This window comes from Rana temporaria, chromosome 12, assembly GCF_905171775.1.
Source record: "Rana temporaria chromosome 12, aRanTem1.1, whole genome shotgun sequence".
NCBI classification, from domain to species: domain Eukaryota; kingdom Metazoa; phylum Chordata; class Amphibia; order Anura; family Ranidae; genus Rana; species Rana temporaria.
Window position 1 is genome coordinate 131272603 of NC_053500.1, and position 21406 is coordinate 131294008.

Sequence of the window (21406 nt, forward strand, 5' to 3'; positions counted from 1 at the left end):
GTATGTGTCCATTGTCATTTTAACCACCAAACTGATCTTAGTACTAGCATGGGAAATGGATAGGTTGTGCGATAAAAAGTTTTTATACATCTGGTATTTGGGAAGACATTATAAAACATACAACTTTGTTGAAGTGAAGCACGGTATGCCTTCTTAAAACCGCAAAATAAATGTATTGAAAATTGTTTCTAGTATTGCATAGAGTAGGGAAGTAGTAGTAGTAGTAGTAGTAGTAGAATTTCCTCTTATTTCCTATGTAGTAACCAGGACAGAAGTTTCTCCAAATAGGGGCGTAGACAGCAATAAAATCTTAAATCTCTTTTTACCCTTATCCGGTTTTTATTGCTGATTGCCCACTTGTTGAAATTTTGGGGTCCTTAAGCAGCACCAAAAGCTGGACAGAGTTTCCTTTACCTGTTCTGCTGAATACAAAGGGGGAGAAGTTAAGCCTCGTACACACGATTGGACTTCCATCGGACAAATCCGTTGATTTTTGTCCAAAGGGCGTTGTCCGTGAACTTGTTCTGCATACAGACGGCAGAACTTTTCACTAAACTACGTGTTTTTTCTGTTCTTTATCGCCACCCTTTGGGCAACTTCTGCTAATGTTGTCTGGTGGTTAGCAATGGTTCCGAGCATGCCTGTTTGTACTTTGGGTTTTAGTCCGATGGATTTGTGTACACATGATCGGATAATCCGACGGAACACATTTGTTGTCGGACAATTTGAGAGCATCAGGGGTCAAGTCCTGGGGAAAAAAGTGTGGGAACTCCCACCCAAGATCCACTCCCCCACCAAAAAAAAAAAAATGATGCGCTCATATGCATAATTACTAAAGTGCATGTTTTTTTTTTAAGCAAGTTCTTTCTAAATCCCGCGATAACTCGCGGCAGACCTCCGCAATGTCTCCTGGGAACAATGACAAAAGCTCCCAGGAGACATTGCGGCATCGAGGAAGTGACGGAATACCCGGACACTACCCGATGAATCCATATACAGGAAGCAGCCAGTAACATAAAGGATTACTAAGGTTCGCCTGCCCCTGACAGTGAGTCAAGCTGGGCTTCGCCGCTCAGTGAAGGATTGGCTCTGGCAGCTCGGCTGCTCTAGTCCTGCAAAGGGAACTGCGTTCCTGCTGTGAAAAAAGTGCAGGAACTCCGTTCCCATGCGTTCCCGCAGGACTTGAGCCCTTTGAGAGCATGACCATGCAACATTTGTTGTTGGAAATTTCGACATTTGTCCGATGGAGCATACAGACGGACGGATTATCCGATAAAACACGTCCATCAGACAATTGTTGTTGGAATATCCGATCATTAAGGCTTTTAAAAAGGTTCCATTACTTTGGAATCGGCTTCCATAATGATCTGTTTGATGCAACGTATCCAATAGTTTTGCATGCTGTACAGTTTTCAGTATCACCTCTTTAGATTTTTTGAGAAACAGTCGGTCTGACTCCCAGAGAGTGTACTTTTTAGGACTCCTATAGCATATCCTCTAACTGGCAAAGCAGAAGTCTCCAAACTTTACAAGGGCCGCGTATTTTAAAAATATTCTTAAGCTGAAAAAAAATCTGTTTTATAAACTAATGAGTCTCAGTTTACAACAGGGTCCCCATCAAAGTCCCCTTTCATCCAGGTCCCTTTCCCATCAGAGTCCCCCATTCCCTCTTACATCAGAATCCTTAGAATCTTAGAATCCCTCTTATCATTGTAAGGCTCAAGCCTTCGTACACACGATCAGTCCATCCTATGAGAACGGTCTGAAGGACTGTTGTCATTGGTTAACCGATGAAGCTGACTGATGGTCCGTCGCGCCCACACACCATAGGTTAAATAACCGATCGTGTCAGAACGCGGTGACGTAAAACACAACGACGTGCTGAAAAAAAATGAAGTTCAATGCTTTAAAGCATGCGTCGACTTGATTCTGAGCATGCGTGGATTTTTAACCGATGGTTGTGCCTACTAACGATCGGTTTTGACCTATCGGTTAGGAATCCATCGGTTAAATTTAAAGCAAGTTGGCTTTTTTTTAACCGATGGTTAAATAACCTATGGGGCCGACACACGATCGGTTTTGACCGATGAAAACGGTCCATCAGACCGTTGTCCTCTGTTTAACCTATCGTGTGTACAAGGCCTCACAGTGTGACTGTAGCAGCAGTACGGTAGCTGAGAGGCAAAGAAAGTCTAAAAATTCTATCCACCATTCTATCTTCCGTTGAATGCTAGGGAAAGTTGGTCACTGGTTGCTAGGATGGCCAGAGGAAGAGATAGGGACCACAGGCAGCTGCTGACCTAAACCCTCAATCTGTGATCATTCAGAATACGCTACTGTCCCTAGTTGAGAGCCAGATAAAATCTTATAGCAGACCAAATATGACCTGCGTAGCCAGAGTCTCTGCACATTGAGCCTGCCACTGATGACCTTCATCTCAAAATACTAGTTGCCTGTCTGGCATGTTGATCCTTTAGCTTTAATACTGAGTCACTGACTTGGAACAAGTATACAGATAACTTCCGACTTTTTCAACGCACTTCAGGTCAGTGAGTATTAAGGTTAAAATACTAAAAGAAAGGGACCACCATGACCGCCAGGCAATTGGCATATTGGTTTCAGAAGCAGCTTATAAATCTGAGCCCCAATACTTCTCTCAGTACAAGTTCCCTTTACGCTTTTACACAAACTTGTGTAATTGATGCCGCGTACACACGATCGGTCAAACTGATGAGAACGGTCTGATGGACCAAACCGATCGTGTGTGGGCCCCATCGGTTATTTATCCATAGGTTAAAAAAAATCAATCTTGTTTTAAATTTAACCGATGGATACCTAACTGATAGAAAAAAAAAAACGATCGTTAGTAGGCACAACCATCGCTTAAAAATCCACGCATGCTCAGAATCAAGTCGACGCATGCTTGGAAGCATTGAACTTCGTTTTTTTCAGCACGTCGTTGTGTTTTACGTCACCGCATTCTGACACGATAGTTTTTTTAACTGATGGTGTGTAGGCACGACGGACCATCAGTCAGCTTCATCGGTTAACCGATGAAAACGGTCCATCAGACCATTTTCTTATCGGATGGACCGATCGCGTGTACACGGCATTACACTCCTTCACTGCCTAACATGTCTTGTAAAGTAGCTGCAGAGGCTTTTAACAAAGAAGGAGTGGCTTTGTTTGGCAGATTAGAATGAAGACTTATACATAACAGCATAGTGTAGAAAATATGGCCTACAATGCACATTTTAGGCACAATGCTTAGCCAAGAGTTAAAGAGGATCTATAATTTTTTTTTTTTACTGTTCTATTTCCTATGGGACAGAATACATGAAGTACTTTCTCCCATGTTGCCAGGTGTAACCCTAGCTATGAGTTCTAAATAAGGATGAGCTCCGGCGTGTTCGCACAGCCCAAGTGCAGAGCCTGCCAGGAAGTCAGCACCGCGCTGCGCTAATCACAGGCAGTGAGACATTGTCCCGATGCGCGGCTGCACAGATCGGGAAAAATGTCTCACTGCCTGAGATTAGTGCAGCGCAGTGCTCACTTCCTGGCGGGTTCTGCACGTGGGCTGTGCAAACAAGCCGGAGCTCATCCTTAGTTCTGAACTGCACCCCCTTAACTCCTGCTATGGCTGATCCGGCAACAGCTCGGAAAAAGATGCATATTTTGTAGTGGGAGATTGTACTAGCTCTGAGCACTTTCCTGAGACAAGTAGCAGCAAGAAGAATGCAGAAGCTGACACATTCTCCCTCCTTCTGCATTCCTTTTGCCGTTCCCTGTCTTGGGAAAGTGCTTAGAGCACTTGCAGTACATAGAGGTACATAGAGTAATTTGTCCCATGTTGCTAGATGCTTCTTAACCCTAGCTATAAGTTCTGAACTGCACTCCCTTCTCTCCTGCTGGGGTGGATCCGACAACAGCAAGGAAAAAAATGGACCTTTCATAGTGGCAGCTTGTATTGGCTCTAAGCACTTTCCTGAGACATGCATCGACAAGAGGAATGCAGCGGATGCACATCCCCCTCCTTCTGCAATTATTTGTTAAGTGCTTAGAGCCAATACAATCTGCCACTATGAAGCCTCTGTCTCCTTCCTAGCTGTTGTCAGGTCGGCCATGGGAGGAGGGGATGGAGTGCAGTTCAGACCTCATAGCTAGGGTTTGGAAGCACATAGAAACGTGATAAATTACTACTTAATTACTACTTACTACTAAAAAAATAAATAATGATAGATCTTCTTTAAGCCAAATTTTTCTATGGAAAGAGGAAGGTCAAAAATTATTAATTTCTGTTACAAAATAATATAAAATATATCCTTTTTTTTTCAACTGCTTAATAAGTGAAAAATTCAGAGTGGGATACTCAAAAAAGTGTATCTAACACCAGATGTTTTTGGATGAAGCTGGGCATAGGTAGAACAATTGTCAGTTTTTTTTTTTCTGTCGGTCTCATTTGTCCGTGGGACAAAACAAGAAATGGGGGGATATCTCTCCAAAGTGAAGGGAAATTAATGCTTATTGTTTTACTAATAACTAATAGCCTTGCTCTATTACCTAATAATTAAAGGGGCCAGGGTCAAGACAAGGGGTGGGCCAAAGAGGATGCTGCCCTGGACACTATGCTATCATGTGAGGGGGGGAGGATTAGGGGGTATATGTTTGAAGGGGGGAATTTGGGGTGGCAGGGGGTAAGTATTGTTCTACGAGGGGATAATTTGGGGGAGGGTGTTGCTAAGAGTGTAATTTATGGGCATTTGTGGGAGGGGAGGGATGAGGGAAAGAAGATTTGTGCCAGGAGGGGGGATTTTAGCAGGGGGGCAGATTTGTACTGGGAAGAGGGAGGAGGGTTTGAGTTGGGGGCACAGTTTGGCATGTTTGCCCTGACCTCTAGATGACCATGTCCCAGCACCAAAAGGGGCCTTGTTATAAGGGCATCCTAGAAGCTGTCACTGCTAAATGCTTCTTTTGAGACACAGCTCTCCCCATTCTTCAGCTCCGGGGACCGATCGCGGGACTCCAGCGGCGATCGGGTCCGCGAGTCCCGCGGCCATGGAACTTCGGACCGGTCGCGTGCACGCGCCCGCGACCCCACGGCTGGGCTTAAAGGGCAACGTACAGGTACGTTGATGTGCCCAGCCGTGCCATTCTGCCGACGTATATCGGCGTGAAGGGGTCCTTAAGTGGTTAAGAAAACATTTTCTTCTGGAGGCGAGCAATGGCAGCCCCCAAACGTCCTTCAATGACAGTGTCACTTTAACTTAAATAAGAAATCCATGAAGTGTTGTCTGTGAATCTTTTCTCTGTATCTGGTATCATCACACCATTGGGCCATTGCCCTCAATAAATAGACTCTCTAGACAGAGTTTTATTTCATAGAAAATAACATAATGTATTTTTTTCTAGCTAAACAAAAACATGAAAATCCTTTTTTGGAAAGTGTATTGCTATTTGTCCAAGGAGAACAAGTTGTTCAAGTATTTTCCCCCGGAGCCACCAACGCCACTCAGTTTTGACCTATAGAAAGGGCTCCTGGTTTTGTAACAAATGTTAACGCTTCATCAAAAATAGTCAAAGTTGTTTGTTCGATATTACTGATAAAAAATATATCAATAGAAATTAGGATATTGACATTTCTGGGACTAAAGGATCAACAATATTAGGGAGGTCCTTAGAATCTAAAGAGTAAGATTGTCTTTTCAGGGTCTCGGGTTCCAGACAGGAATGTCTAGAAGCAGGCATGCACTCCGGGCAGTAGGCAATGGGTCCACCAGTTCTCTGCACGGTTAGAAAGTCGTCCCTCTCGTTGAGTATATGGCTGATAAAGCCACAAGAACGGGAGGCTGGGTAATGAGAAAGACTATTTTCCATGGAACAAATTTCAATAGAATGTCTTCTGGCTTCATCCAGCCATGAGGTGGTTTTTCTAAGGGCACCATGAGCGTCAACGCTGTAGAACTTCTTCATGTCCTTCAGAACTACATTGTTGCTGTTTTCCAGTTTTACCTTCTGGCTTAACGAGTAAGCGGCAGAGTAGAGTCTTAGCGTTTCGCACGCTTTTAAGCTCAAATGTTTTTTACAAAGAGAGGTACTCAACAAATGTGTCCTTTCTTGGGCTGAGGATAGTTCTTTCATAGAGTACCTATTAGTCTGGGCAGGACCCGGGCACTGGTGTGTATCCCAGCAGTGTTGTGTGTAAGGGTTGCGTTTTTCCAGATCACACAAAGTTCTTTCTGGCTCCTTTGGCTTTGGAGCATTTGGCACTTCCGCAGACGGTTGGCAAACAGGTAAATTCACAAAGATATGGTCCACTGTATCGCTCTTGTCGTTTTCCTTACTGTCCAACAGCATGTCGAAAGAGTCGTTGTGGATCGCCTTCTAAAAAGACAAACATACAGGTAAAAAAAGCAAGCAAATTCCACTATATAATCTGACTCTGTCCCTAGCATAAAAAAGTGAAATAGAGTCACCCTATAAAACAGGGGACAAAACTGCAGCCCAAGGGTTGGATACAGCCCATTGCTTGCTTTTTATCCGACCCTCGGGGCACTTTTTCATTTCATTCACTGACACCAACGGTGGTGCAAAATTCCTTTCTAATAACACCAACAATAGGGCACAATTCCTCTCACCAGGGCTGATCCGCCCTATAGGCTCACTATGCAAAGCTGCGGAGGGCCCCCCAAATTACTAGAGGCCCCGCCTGGTGAGAAGTAATTTTCGGCCCCTCACCCCGCTTCTCAACTCGCTGACTGCATGACTGCCGAAAAGGCCAGAGGACACTTTGGCTTGTTTCCTGCGCCTCCATACCTCAGGCCAGATGAGGTACTGCAGGCCAATGTTCGGCTTTTCTTGGCTCCTGCACCCCCATACATCAGGCCAAATGAGGTACTGCAGGCCTATTTTCGCTCTGCTCGGCTTCTGCGCTCCCGTAACTCAGGCCAAATGAGGTACTGCAGGCCTATTTTCGCTCTGCTCGGCTTCTGCGCTCCCGTATCTCAGGCCAAATGAGGTACTGCAGGCCTATTTTCGCTCTGCTCGGCTTCTGCACTCCCGTATCTCAGGCCAAATGAGGTACTGCAGGCCTATTTAGCTTGAATTCTGCCCGTCTTGCGAGTCAACACTCGCAAACCAAGTCAGAATTAAAAAAAAAAGTTGCTCGCAAATCAAAACGCTCTCAAACCAAGTTACTCTGAAACCAAGGTTCCACAGTACCATAGTTTGTAAATGCTATAACTATACACATATTGGGATTTTTTTTTTAAATGAAATGTAGCAGAATGCATTTTTGCCTACATTTATGAAGAAATTAGATTTTATTGGATATGTTTTATAACAAAGTAGAAAATATATGTATTTTTTTAAATGTTTGTATTTTTTCAATATTGTTTATATAGCAAAAAATAAAAAACCCAGTGGTGATTAAAGCGGGGTTCCAACCACAATTAGCATTTTTTAAATGTATGTCCTTTCATCCTGCGTTTTTATAATATAAATCTGGTCACTTACTATTTTACAATCCGCCGCCGCTCCGTATATTCAAAAAAGAATGTCCACACCATTGTCATTTTGCTTGTGGGCATTGTGAAGCCTACAAGCACTTACTTCCTGGAAGTCTTGGATGGGGAGTGATAATTGGACAGCGCACTGCGTCCCGGGAAATGATGACACACATTTCCCAGGAGCATTAGAGGGAGATGATGTCAGGATCCTAGGTGATTCCAAAGGCAGATTTTGTGGGACTGCATAGCAACAGGCATTTCCAGATGAGTAAAACATTTTTTTTATTCTTTTTTCCTTTTTTTAGGTCTAATGAGCACAATAATGGAAAAAAATATTTGGGATGGAAACTCCACTTTAAATACCACCAAAAGAAAGCTCTATTTGTGTGAAAAAAGATACAAATTTTATTTGGGTACAGTGTAGCATGACCACACAATTGCCAGTTAATGTAGCGCAGTGCTGAATAACAAAAAATACCCTGGTCATGAAGGGGGGATAAATCTTCAAGTGGTTAAATTTTAATGATTTTTTTTGTTTATATGTCTTTTGTATTGGGATTTTGCTCATGATACATATTTTATGCACTGCATCAAAGCACGTAGCCTGTAGACGCAGCCTATATTAGTTGACCGCATGCAATTGGTGATTACTGACTGCACTATTTTAGTATACACTGTAAAGTCACATCACAATATTATAACCAGAGATGAAAAAAAAAGCGCCCATGCCTGTCTTTGCAGCATTCTGTGAGTGGACGGCGATCGCATTGGTACGTTGAGTTTTGGTATGAGGCCTTCGCACTTTCTATCATTTATCGCTGTCTCTTTTCGGCCACAACTGGCGTCGTTTAACGGACACTGAACATGGACGCCGGAACCTGCACAGAATAAACAGTGAAAAGGAAAGTGTATACACATCAGGAGATTTAGGACTTTAAAGTACACTTTAGGGTCTATTGATGTTGGCGCTTTATAAATCCTGTATAATAATAATAATGTGTATAAAACAATCGTCGCACGAATGTCACAAACATTTGTGCAAGCTGAACCGTATGTTTCTGTACAGATTAACGCCAGTATCATTAGCGCCACCTCTCCCCGTTCTTCAGCTCCGGTGACCGATCGCGGGACACCGGCAATTGTCAGTCTGTTCCCTGACATAGGGAAAGGCAATCAGTGACGTCACACGTCCAGCCCCGCCCCCCTACAGTTAGAAACACATATGAGGTCACACTTAACCCCTACAGCGCCCCCTAGTGGTTAACTCCTAAACTGCAATTTTCACAGTAATCAGTGCATTTTTATAGCACTTTTTGCTGTGAAAATGACAATAGTCCCAAAAAAAGTGTCCGATGTGTCCGCCATAATGTCATAGTCACGAAAAAAATATTAATGGAAGTGCAATAAAACTATCCCCTATTTTGTAAACGCTATGGGCCAGATTCACATAGAATCTGGCGGCGTAACGTATCCCATTTACGTTACACCGCCGCAAGTTTACAGCGTAAGTCCCTGATTCACAAAGCACTTGCCTGTAAACTTGTGGCGGCGTAGTGTAAATCCGCCCGGCGCAAGCCCGCCTAATTCAAATGGGGCAGGCACCATTTAAATTAGGCGCGTTCCCGCGCCGAACGTACTGCGCATGCTCCGTCCGTAAAATTACCCAACGTGCATTGCGCTAAATGACGTCGCAAGGACGTCATTGGTTTCGATGTTAACGTAAATGGCGTCCAGCGCCATTCACAGACGACTTACGCAAACGATGTGAATTTTCAAATTTCGACGCGGGAACGACGGCCATACTTAACTTTGGCTAGACCACCTAGAGGGCAGCCTTAGTTTTACGCTGCGTATCTCGACGGAAACTACGTAAATTTAGAGCGACGGGCAAAGCGTACGTTCGTGAATCGGCGTAACTAGTCATTTGCATATTCTACGCCGACCGCAATGGAATCGCCACCTAGCGGCCGGCCTAGAATTGCAGCCAAAGATCCGACAGTGTAAGTCACTTACACCTGTCCGATCTTTGTGAGAACTATGCATAACCAGATTCTATGAATCAGGCGCATAGTTACGACGGGCGGATCTCAGAGATACGATGGCGTATCAGGAGATACGCCGTCGTATCTCTTTTGTGAATCTGGCCCTATACATTTTGTACAAACCAAACGATAAACGCTTATTGCGATTTTGTTTACCAAAAATAGGTAGAAGAATACGTATCGGCCTAAACTGAGGAAAAAAAGTTTTTTTATATATTTTTTGGGGATAATTAGTATAGCAAAAAGTAAAAAATATAGATTTTTTTTCAAAATTGTCGCTCTATTTTTGTTTATAGCGCAAAAAATAAAAAACGCAGAGGTGATCAAATACCACCAAAAGCAATCTCTATTTGTGGAGAAAAAAGGACGCCAATTTTGTTTGGGAGCCACGTCCCACGACCGCGCAATTGTCAGTTAAATCGACGCAGTGCCGAATCGCGAAAAGGGGCCTGGTCCTTAACCTGCATAATGGTCCGGGGCTGAAGTGGTTAAGGTCAATGGGAGCACACACCCTGCAACTCTGATTCTGATTGGTTCGTGTTTGCGGAGTGGTCTCTTCATACAAAACCCCCCTTTGGGTCTAAAAAAATTTTTTTTTAATGAGGGGCAGGGTCACCTGCTGAACGCCTGCCGATCACTGTTCTGAAACCCTCTGAAAAACGATCTACCACAGAACGTTTTTCAGAGGGCGTTAGACACCCCCACCCATGTGCAATAATTCACAGTAACCTCCTTATCTGCTTAGTCATCACAGCAATTGGCTGACACGGGCTTGATCTCGCACCTGATTTTTGGCAGACGAGTTTCCTCTTTGCCTGGCACTCTGCACAAGTCTCCCCCGTCTGTAACATGTAACTGTCGTTTGGCAGGGAGTGGGTTCGGCACACCGGTGGCTTTTTCACACTTAACAAGTTGCTTTCCTTCGTGCTCGATGACGCTTGCTCCGGAGAAAAGTCAGCCTGAAATGCAAAGATTATAATTCAGAGAATATACACATTGCGGTTTTGTGAATACTTTCAGGTGATAGCAGCAGCTTATTAATTTAATATACATATTGGGCCTGATTTACCAAGCCTTTACTCCATGACTCATGGAGTAAAAGCAGGAGTAGCAGCCGTTTGGCCATTTACTAAAGAAATACGCTGCTAGTGCAGTGTATTTCCCTAGTTACTAATGTGCTCCGTGCGCCCAGGAGAGGGTGCATTGTGCACCAGTACAGACCTGGCGCACGGCACATTAAACTATAAATTGCGGGGGTTTGGGCGGGAGTTTATTAAGGGGGGAGGTGGGGGGATGCAGGGGAAGTGAAGTGACATGTGTTTTGAAGTGTTTGGCGGGCCGAATTGAAAGGGAAAGTGTTTTTTGAAAACAGATCCCCGTACGCTTGCACAGTGCGCCTGAACCTCGGGAGGTTCATTTGCATACTGGGCATGCGCAGAGAGAAAAGTCAGGGATTCCCGTGCGCCCTGTCAGTACGCCGTGAAAATCTTGGTAAATACCAAGCGGCGTACCCGTGAATGCGCTGCGTGACGCGGCGCACGGGAATCTCCGAGCTGTTTTCAGCCCTGAAGGGGAACTCGGCGCCAAATTTCAAACTTGAAATCGGCGCGGGTCCCCCTTCAGGGCTACATTAGGCTCTTAGGCTTGGTCCGGAACGTGAGGGGTTAAACCCGCGCCGATTTGGCGCGGGGGTCCCCCCCAGATCCAAACCAAGCCCTCATCCCAAGCATGCAGTCTGGCCCGGACAGGAATGGGGGCGGGGACGAGCGAGCGCCCCCCCCCCTCCTGAGCCGTACCAGACCGCATGCCCTCAACATGGGGGAGTGTGTGCTGTGGGGGAGGGGGGCACTGCCCCCCCACCCCACAGCACTCTTGCCCCCATGTCGATAGGGACAAGAGCCTCTTCCCGACAACCCTTGCCATTGGTTGTCGGGGTATGCGGGCGGGGCTAATCGGAATCTGCGAGCTCCCTTTAATAAGGGGGCCCCCAGATGCCGGACCCCCACCCTATGTGAATGAGTATGGGGTACATCGTACCTCTACCCATTCACATGGGGGAAATGTAAAGTAAAATAAAACACCACACACAATAAAATATTTTATTAATCAGCTCCGGAGCCCCCCCTTTCTTCTTTAGCTCTCTTAGAAGGGGGGGTTTCTTCTCTCCCGATCTTCTGCCGGGACCCTGGGCTTCGGTGATTTCTGCCGGGGGAGGGCGCCATCCCTCGGTCCTCTCCGGAGCCTTCCGCCGGATGCCCCCACCCCATTTAAGCTCTTTTTCATTAGGGAGGGGCATCCGGACTTCGGGGTCTTCTGCCGGGGGATGGCGCCTATCCCCCGGTCTTTCCGGTGCCTTCCGCCAGGGTTCCGGTCTTCCTGGTCTTCTGCCGGGGGTGCGCCAACTCCCAGGTCTTTTCTCTGCTCCCTCTTCTGCCTGGCTCCCCCGCGGAGCCAGGGCTTTCTTCCGTCTTCTTTCTTCTCTCTTCCTTCTTCTGCCTGTCTCCTCCGGGAGCACAGGGCTTGTCTGCGCTGTCCTCTCCCTTCTCTTCCATTGGATGTTGACACGACGAGGTTCCGCGCTGACATGCCGTGTCAGCGGCGGGCATGGACTTATATAGGGCAATGCCACCATGTGACCTCAACCCATGTGACATCACATTCCCTGGGCATGATGGGAATGTGATGTCACATGGGTTGAGGTCACATGGTGGCATTGCCCTATATAAGTCCATGCCCACTGCTCAGACGGCATTCCAGCGCCGGACCTCGTCGTGTCAACATCGAATGGAAGAGAAGGGAGAAGACAGCGGAGACAAGCCCTGTGCTCCGCGGAGGAGACAGGCAGAAGCGGAAGGCATCGCAGAAGCCCGGAGAGTGGCGCCCTCCGGCGGAAGACACCGTACAAGCCCGGGACCCTCCCCCAAAGGCAGGAGCCTCCCTGGTGAAGGGGGTCCCGGTGAATTACGTCGCTGAAGACGGGGGTGGGGTGCCAGTGCACCCCCCCCCCGCAGAAACCGTCGTGGAAGCCCGGGACCCTCCCCCAAAGGCAGGAGCCTCCCTGGTGAAGGGGGGTCCCGGTGAATTACGTCGCTGAAGACGGGGGTGGGGTGCCAGTGCACCCCCCCCCCCGCAGAAACCGTCGTGGAAGCCCGGGACCCTCCCCCAAAGGCAGGAGCCTCCCTGGTGAAGGGGGTCCCGGTGAATTACGTCGCTGAAGACGGGGGTGGGGTGCCAGTGCACCCCCCCCGCAGAAACCGTCGTGGAAGCCCGGGACCCTCCCCCAAAGGCAGGAGCCTCCCTGGTGAAGGGGGTCCCGGTGAATTACGTCGCTGAAGACGGGGGTGGGGTGCCAGTGCACCCCCCCCCCGCAGAAACCGTCGTAGTAGCCCGGGACCCTCCCCCAAAGGCAGGAGCCTCACTGGTGAAGGGGGTTCCGGCAGAAGATGGCGAAGCCCGGGGCCTAATGGGGTGGTGGTGGGGGGCCCCGGCAGAAGACCCCCGGCTGACTAATAAATTAATTTATTCATGTGTGGTGTATTATTTTTTTCCATTTTTTTCCCCAGGTGAATGGGTAGGGGTACAATGTACCCCCATACTCATTCACATAGGGTGGGGGGCCGGAATCTGGGGACCCCTTTATTAAAGGGGTCTCTCAGATTCTGATAAGCCCTCCGCCCGCATACCCCGACAACCAACGGCCAGGGTTGTCGGGAAGAGGCTCTTGTCCCTATCGACATGGGGACAAGAGTGCTTTGGGTTGGGGGGGCAGTGCCCCCCTCCCCCACAGCACACACTCCCCCATGTTGAGGGCATGTGGTCTGGTATGGCTCAGGAGGGAGGGGGGCGCTCGCTCGTCCCCACCCCCATTCCTGTCTGACCAGACTGCGTGCCTGGGATAATGGCTTGGTTTGGATCTTGGGGGGGACCCCACGCTATTTTTTTTGCGCGGGTTTAACCCCTTATGTTCCAGACCAAGCCTAAGAGCCTGGTATGCACCTGGAGGGAACCCACCTTATTTTTTTTCTGGGGGTCTGGAGTTCCCCTTCATGAACAGCGATCTGTCATTTACACATGTCAGTCCCCCCCCCCCCTACAGTTAGAACACACCCAGGGAACATATTTAACCCCTCCCTCGCACCTAGTGTTAACCCCTTCCCTGCCAGTGGCATTTTTTGAGTAAGCAATGCATTTTTTACAGCACTGATCGCTAGAAAAATGCCAATGGTTCCAAAAAACTGTTCGATGTGTCCGCCATAATGTCGCAGTACCGATAAAAATCGCTGATCGCCCCAATAACTAGTTAAAACAACAAAAAAAAAAAATTTGTAGACGCTATAACTTTTGCAAAAACCAAACACTAAACGCTATTTGCGATTTTTTGGAACCAAAAAGATGTAGAATACGTATCGGCCTAAACTGAGGGTTTTTTTAGTTTTTTGAATATATATTTTTGGGGATATTTATTATAGCAAAAAGTAAAAATAATTTTTACATATGTGGGCGGGACTTACGCAAGTCCCGCCCACATATATAAACATCGTTCAAACCACACATGTGAGGTATTGACGCGTGCGTTAGAGCGAGAGCAATACTTTTACCACTAGACCTTCTTTGTAACTATAAACTGGTAACCTGGAAAAAAAAGAAAAAGGTCACCTATGGGGATATTCACGGAATTCATTTTGGCCCCATTGCAGGAGTGTTTCCAATAGTAAAGCGTGACATGTAAGGTATCTATTTACTCAGTGTAACATCATCTTTCACATTATCCCCAAAAATTGGGCTCACTTTTGTGTTTTGTTAATTTTTAACCACTTGAGCCCGGACCATATTTCTGGTCAATGACCGGGCAAGTTTTTGTGATTCGGCGCGGCGTCGCTTTAACTGACAATTGCGCAGTCGTGCGACGTGGCTCCCAAACAAAATTGGCAACCTTTTTTTTCACACAAATAGATTATTAAATGTGCGTGTTTACTTCTGTCTTTAACACCTCCCCTTCAGGCTGGAAAGCATCAGATCAGGGGAAACCAAAAAAAAAAAGCTCTCATTCCATTGCAGCTTGGTTCCTACATGTGTGATGAACTGAGCATGCTCAAACACTTAGAAAAAAAATATCCTTTCTTTTTAAAAGGTGAAAAACACTCATTGGATGCTCATAGAGCGTGGTTTGGGTTAATTGCAGGTGTGCCCAATTACAAGCTCACCCAAACTAGAGACTGCAATTTGGTCATGTGATTTCAATTGCTTCATTACTAGCACTGTTATAAAAAGCTTGGATCGATCAGTCCTCAGCTGCCCTCAGAAGGGGCAGGCTGGCAGAAATGCTGTTGCTAAACACAAATGTGGTTTGTTGCATGGGTTTTGTTTTATTTTGCCAATGGTTTTGGTTCATTTTTAAATGATGTTCACTTTGATGTATTTGTCTATGTGGCCTTATTTTCTGAAAAATGTGTAAAGCTATGGTTAATTAGAATTTTGAAATGTATTTTTGTTTGTTTGTCTTTTTTTGCTTTCCTTGTTTTGTTGACCAATAAAAATTACTTTAAAATTGTTAAGTTTGTCTTTTGTTACTTTTTCATGCTACATATGTTGACAGCTGCAGCTGAACTAGGTTAGGGCCTAACAAATTATGTGTGATTTTTGTCTAAGCTTCTTTCCTGGTGTGTAATCATGAAATGTTTGCCATGTTTATTCTCCCTGACTTTAAAGACAAAAACTGGTAAGTATTTTATTTATTCTGCAGTGGTCCTCAGCCCTCAAGTACCCCCGACAGGACATGTTTTGGGGATTTCTCTTATCAAGAATTGCTGTCCAGACTATTTTAAAGCACATGTGCAAGATGAAGGAAAACCTGCAAACATGGCCTGTGGGGGGGGGGGGTTTGCTATTGGTGGACAGGCTTGACGTGCTGATTTACAGCACTGTGCTTAAATCTAGCGCAAGGCAATCCTATTCAAATTGTGGGTGTTTGAGGGAAGCCAAGTGAGTGTTAGAACCCCTGCTTTGTGTTTTTTTATTTTTGTGTTGAGCTTTGTGTCCCTTTTCTTAAAATTGGCTTCACTTCCTGTCACACAGCTGAACAGGAAGTGAGGTTAAAACCCTACCAGTGTCATTTCTTGGGGACACCGGTCAATCTAACTAGTGTCCCCATTAAGCAAATTGCACTCCAGCACTGCTGTGTACACCCCAAATCATGGGTCTTCAAACTACGGCCCTCCAGTTGTTCAGGAACTACAATTCCCATCATGCCTAGTCATGTCTGTGAATGTCAGTGCATTACAAGGCATCGTGGGATGTGTAGTTCTACAACAGCTGGAGGGCCGTAGTTTGAGGATCCCTGCCCCAAATGATTATTTAGTTTGGGGTTTAGTAAAGGCAAAGCCACTCTGCAGTACAAGCATAGTTGCTGAAAATCAGAGAGGAAGCACTGATGGTTTTAACATCCAATCCTGTAGAAGCAAAGTTGTTTTGTTTTCTTCATTGCTTTGCACTTGTAGGAGTGGATTTGCCTTTAGTAAATGGACCCCAAAGTCCAAGATCCCTAATAATTTGGGGTGTACACAGCAAAATGCTAGAGTGCAATTTACATAATGGGAAACTATTTAGATTGATCTCTGTGTCCCCAAGAAAATATATTAGTAAGGTTTTACCCTCACTTCCTGTTTGGCTATGTGACAGGAAGTGAATGAATTAGAAAGGGTGAAGACACCTCACAAATGTTGTCACTATCAGGGGTGCAGACATCCCCAAAAAAATGAGCAGATAATACTTATTTGCAAATTAATAATTTTTTAGTTAACATTGGGTGGGGTGCTCTAACACACACATTCCTACATATTAGCAACGCTCTATCCTGGCCTATTGGCATGGTTATATTTTCTTAGGGCTCTCAATAAAACTCTATGAAATTTGTGCTTAAACTAGAACCAGGGGCGGACTGACAACTCATGGGGCCCCTGGGCAATAGAAGATTATGGGGCCCCTGGGCTTACAGATGACCACCACGCCAGGAGGTAGTGCAGAGGCGGGCAGCTAAAATCTTGGGATATTCACATTAAAAGCATGTCATTTTCGGACATATCAGGGACAGATCTAAAAAAAACACAGATTTTTACATACTGTCCCTGGTTTTACTGAGCCTGGCAACCCGGATGGGGCCCCCTAGTGGCATGGGGCCCTCGGGCAGTGCCCGAGTGACTCAATGGTCAGTCCGCCCCTGACAAGAACTATAATCAACAAGTTTTATTTTCTTTCATTTTGGATAGAGTGAGGGAGGGTTATAGGCCCTGTCAGTTTATTTTGTATTATCTGTGTCCAATTGGGGAGATTTGCCTTCACTTCCTGCCCCATAGCCAAACAGGAAGTGAGAGAAAAACTATGCAAATTAACCACTTCCCGCCCAGCCTATGGCCGATTTACGTCCGGGAAGTGGTTACACAATCCTGACAGGACGTCCTGCAGGATTTCATGCCGCACGCGCCTGTGGGGGCACGCAGCGCGGCGATCGGTGATGCGGGGTGTCAGTCTGACACCCTGCATCTCCGATCTCGGTAAAGAGTCTCTCACGGAGACGGAGACTCTTTACCACGTGATCAGCCGTGTCCAATCACGGCTGATCACGATGTAAACAGGAAGAGCCATCGATGGCTCTTCCTCACTCGCGTCTTACAGACGCGAGTATAGGAGAGCCGATCGGCGGCTCTCCTGACAGGGGGCGTTCGCGCTGATTGTTTATCAGCGCAGCCCCCCCTCGGATCACCACACTGGACTACCAGGGATGCCCACCCTGGACCACCAGGGTGTGCAAAAACAAAAAAAATATAGAACAAAAAAACAAAAAGCATTAAAAAATAAGAAAAAAGATGCCAATCAGTGCCCACAAATGGGCACTGACTGGGAAAATCAGTGCCACCCCACAGTGCCCATCCATGCACAGTGCCCACCTGTGCCACCCATAAGTATCCATCAGTGCCACCCATAAGTGCCGCCCATAAGTATCCATCAGTGCCACCCATAAGTGCCGCCCATCTGTGCCGCCCATGAGTGCCCATCAGTGCCGCCTATGAGTGCCCATCAGTGCCGCATAGCAGCGCCGCCAATCAATGCCACCTCATCTGTGCCGTCAGTACTACCTCATCGATGTCCATCAGTGCCATCTCATCGGGGCCCATCAGTGCCGCCATATCAGTGCCCGTAATTGAAAGAGAAAAACTTCTTTACAAAAAAATTAACCTAAAAAAAGAAAAAGGTTTTTTTGTTTCAAAATTTGCAGTCTTTTTTTAGTTGTTGCGCAAAAAAAAAAACGCAGAGGTGATCAAATAACAACAAAAGAAAGCTCTATTTGTGGGGAAAAAAGGACGCCAATTTTGTTTGGGTACAGTGTTGTATGACCGCGCAATTGCCATTCAAAGTGCGACAGTGTTGAAAGCTGAAAATTGGCTTGGGCGGGAAGGTGCGTAAGTGCCTGGTATGGAAGTGGTTAAGGGAATCCAGTGCCCCCCCAGAACTAGTGTGTGGGTCCCCTGAAAATTACTGGGCGGGGTTATACAAAAACAGGGTGTGACCTTGACAGGAAGGGGTGGGTCATTTTTCTATTAGGAGGTGCAGATATGTAGTCAGGCCTTGGGCAGAACCAAACCTTAATATACTACTGCATATTAGGGCTTATTTAGACCGGAACCGATTTACAGCGTGTTTTTATATTGTGGGAGGAAACCCACGCAGGCACAGGGAGAACATGCAAACTCCATGCAGATGCTGTCACGGGCGGGATTCGAACCAACGACTCTTTTGCTGCTAGGTCAAAGTGCTATACACTACACCACTGTGGTGAACGAACATGATTGCAGCTGAAAGCATGAGATCTTTTTTTTTTTTTTTCAATACCATGCTTTCCAGCCTTATTGACCCCGCCTCTCTCCATAAAGAGGACCTGTCACACACTAGTCCTATTACAAGGGATGTTTACATTCCTTGTAATAGGAAGAAAACTGATCATTTTTTTTTTATTTTTTTATTTCAGTGTAAAACATTATAAAAATAAATAAAAATAAATAAGAAAACCCCAAAAAAAATTTTTAAAGCGCCCCGTCGCGACGAGCTCGCGCACAGAAGCAAACGCATACGCGAGTAGCGCCCGCATATGAAAACAGTATTCAAACCACACAAGTGAGGTATCGCCGCGATCGTTAGAGTGAGAGCAATAATTCTAGCCCTAGACCTACTCTGCAACTCAAAAAATGCAACCTGTAGAATTTTTTAAACGTCGCCTATCGAGTTTTTTAAAGGGTAAAAGTTTGACGCCATGCCACGAGCGGGCGCAATTTTTAAGCGTGACATGTTGGGTATCATTTTACTCGGCGTAACATTATCTTTCACAATATAGAAAAAAATTGGGCAAAATGTATTGTTGTCTTATTTTTTAATTCAAAAAAGTGATTTTTATCCAAAAAAAGTGCGCTTGTAAGACCGCTGCGCAAATACGGTGTGACAAAAAGTATTGCAATGACTGCCATTTTATTCCCTAGGATGTCTGCTAAAAAAAAATATATAATGTTTGGGGGTTCTGATTAATTTTCAAGCCAAAAAATTGTGATTTTCACATGAAGGAGAGAAGTGCCAGAATTAACCCGGTGGGCAAGTGGTTAAAGTACTCATGGCTATAAAGAATAGAGGCATTGCTCATTAAAAAAAAAAAAAAAAAAAGGGGGTCCCTCCAAATTTAATTACCAGGCCCTTCAGGTCTGGAATGGATATTAAGGGGAACCCCGCCGTAAAAACCCCCAAAAAAAAAGACGTGCGGTTCCCGGCAAATATCCATTCCAGACCCTTCAGGTCTGGTGTGGATTTTAAGGGGAACTCCACCCCAAATTGAAAAAAAAAATGGCGTGGAGTCCCCCTAAAAATCCACACCAGACCCTTATCCGAGCACGTTGACCTGGCCGGCCGCAGAAAAGAGGGGGGGACAGAGTGCGGCCCCCCCCCCCTCTCCTGAACCGCACCAGGCCACATGCCCTCAACATGGGGAGGATGTCCCCATGTTGATGGGGACAAGGGTCTCATCCCCACAACCCTTGCCCGGTGGTTGTGGGGGTATGCGGGCGGGAGGTTTATCAGAATCTGGAAGACCCCTTTAACAAAGGGGACCCCCAGATCCTGACCCCCCCCCCTGTGTGAAATGGTAATGGGGTACATTGTACCTCTACCATTTCACCCCAAAAAAATGTCAAAGTGTTAAAAATGACAGTAGCCGGTTTTTGACAAATCTTTTAATAAAATCTTCTTTTCTTCTTTCCTTCGGGGTTCTTCCGCTGCTTCTTTCTTCTCGTCAACATCTTGCCCGACGTCTTCTTCTATCTTCTCCGTCCGTCCTTCCGCCTTCTGGTCCCGCATCTTGCCCGTTGTCTTCTCCGTCCGCCTCCTCGTCCGCATCTTGGGTCTTCTGCGGTCTTCTTCTCGGTCCGCCGCCTTCTCGTCCCCTGCGTTTGAATTGTAATTGGCCGCCGTTTTCCCGCTCCTGGGACCCGCCCCCCTCTGACGCCACAAGTAAACTCCTTAGAAGGTCATGTGCGTCAGAGGGGGGCGGGGGTCGCAGAGCGTCACACAGCGGGGGAATTCAATTTCAATCGCGCCGCCCGGAGAAGAAGTTCCCGCCGTGTCACACTCATGTGACCCCGCCCCCCTCTGACGCACATGACCTTCTAAGGAGTTTACTTGTGGCGTCAGAGGGGGGCGGGGTCACATGAGTGTGACACGGCGTGAACTTCTTCTCCGGGCGGCGCGATTGAAATTGAATTCCCCCGCTGTGTGACGCTCTGCGACCCCGCCCCCCTCTGACGCACATGACCTTCTAAGGAGTTTACTTGTGGCGTCAGAGGGGGGCGGGTCCCAGGAGCGGGAAAACGGCGGCCAATTACAATTCAAACGCAGGGGACGAGAAGGCGGCGGACCGAGAAGAAGACCGCAGAAGACCCAAGATGCGGACGAGGAGGCGGACGGAGAAGACAACGGGCAAGATGCGGGACCAGAAGGCGGAAGGACGGACGGAGAAGATAGAAGAAGACGTCGGGCAAGATGTTGACGAGAAGAATGAAGCAGCGGAAGAACCCCGAAGGAAAGAAGAAAAGAAGATTTTATTAAAAGATTTGTCAAAAACCGGCTACTGTCATTTTTATCACTTTGACATTTTTTTTGGGGTGAAATGGTAGAGGTACAATGTACCCCATTACCATTTCACACAGGGGGGGGGTCAGGATCTGGGGGTCCCCTTTGTTAAAGGGGTCTTCCAGATTCTGATAAACCTCCCGCCCGCATACCCCCACAACCACCGGGCAAGGGTTGTGGGGATGAGACCCTTGTCCCCATCAACATGGGGACATCCTCCCCATGTTGAGGGCATGTGGCCTGGTGCGGTTCAGGAGAGGGGGGGGGCCGCACTCTGTCCCCCCCTCTTTTCTGCGGCCGGCCAGGTCAACGTGCTCGGATAAGGGTCTGGTGTGGATTTTTAGGGGGACTCCACGCCATTTTTTTTTTCAATTTGGGGTGGAGTTCCCCTTAAAATCCACACCAGACCTGAAGGGTCTGGAATGGATATTTGCCGGGAACCGCACGTCTTTTTTTTTTGGGGTTTTTACGGCGGGGTTCCCCTTAATATCCATTCCAGACCTGAAGGGCCTGGTAATTTAATTTGGGGGAACCCCTACACATTTTTTTGTTTGTTTTATGAATGAATCCCTTTAGAATTGTCAGAGCCGACAATTCATTATAGCCGCGTGTGAAATTTTAAATGACTTTTTTCCTTCAGAATGTCACTTTGTGCAGGGGGAGTTCTAAGTGCGGGAAAAATGCGCTATTTCACAT

The 21406-nt window shown here is 46.6% G+C and overlaps 1 protein-coding gene across 3 annotated transcripts in view; it reads right to left on the bottom strand.

The window, feature by feature from the left end:
* Positions 1-5351: 5351 nt before the first annotated feature.
* The window catches only part of CACNA1G (calcium voltage-gated channel subunit alpha1 G), a 262233-nt gene continuing 246178 nt past the window's right edge, over positions 5352-21406 (bottom strand). For all 3 annotated transcript variants that reach the window (XM_040330722.1, XM_040330720.1, XM_040330721.1), the window contains 3 exons: positions 10332-10506; positions 8235-8383; positions 5352-6381 (listed from right to left, as the gene is read on the bottom strand). In XM_040330722.1, coding sequence (XP_040186656.1) covers positions 5623-6381; positions 8235-8383; positions 10332-10506 — 1083 coding nt within the window. In that variant the 3' untranslated portion in view covers positions 5352-5622. The remainder of the gene's footprint in view (positions 6382-8234; positions 8384-10331; positions 10507-21406) is intronic.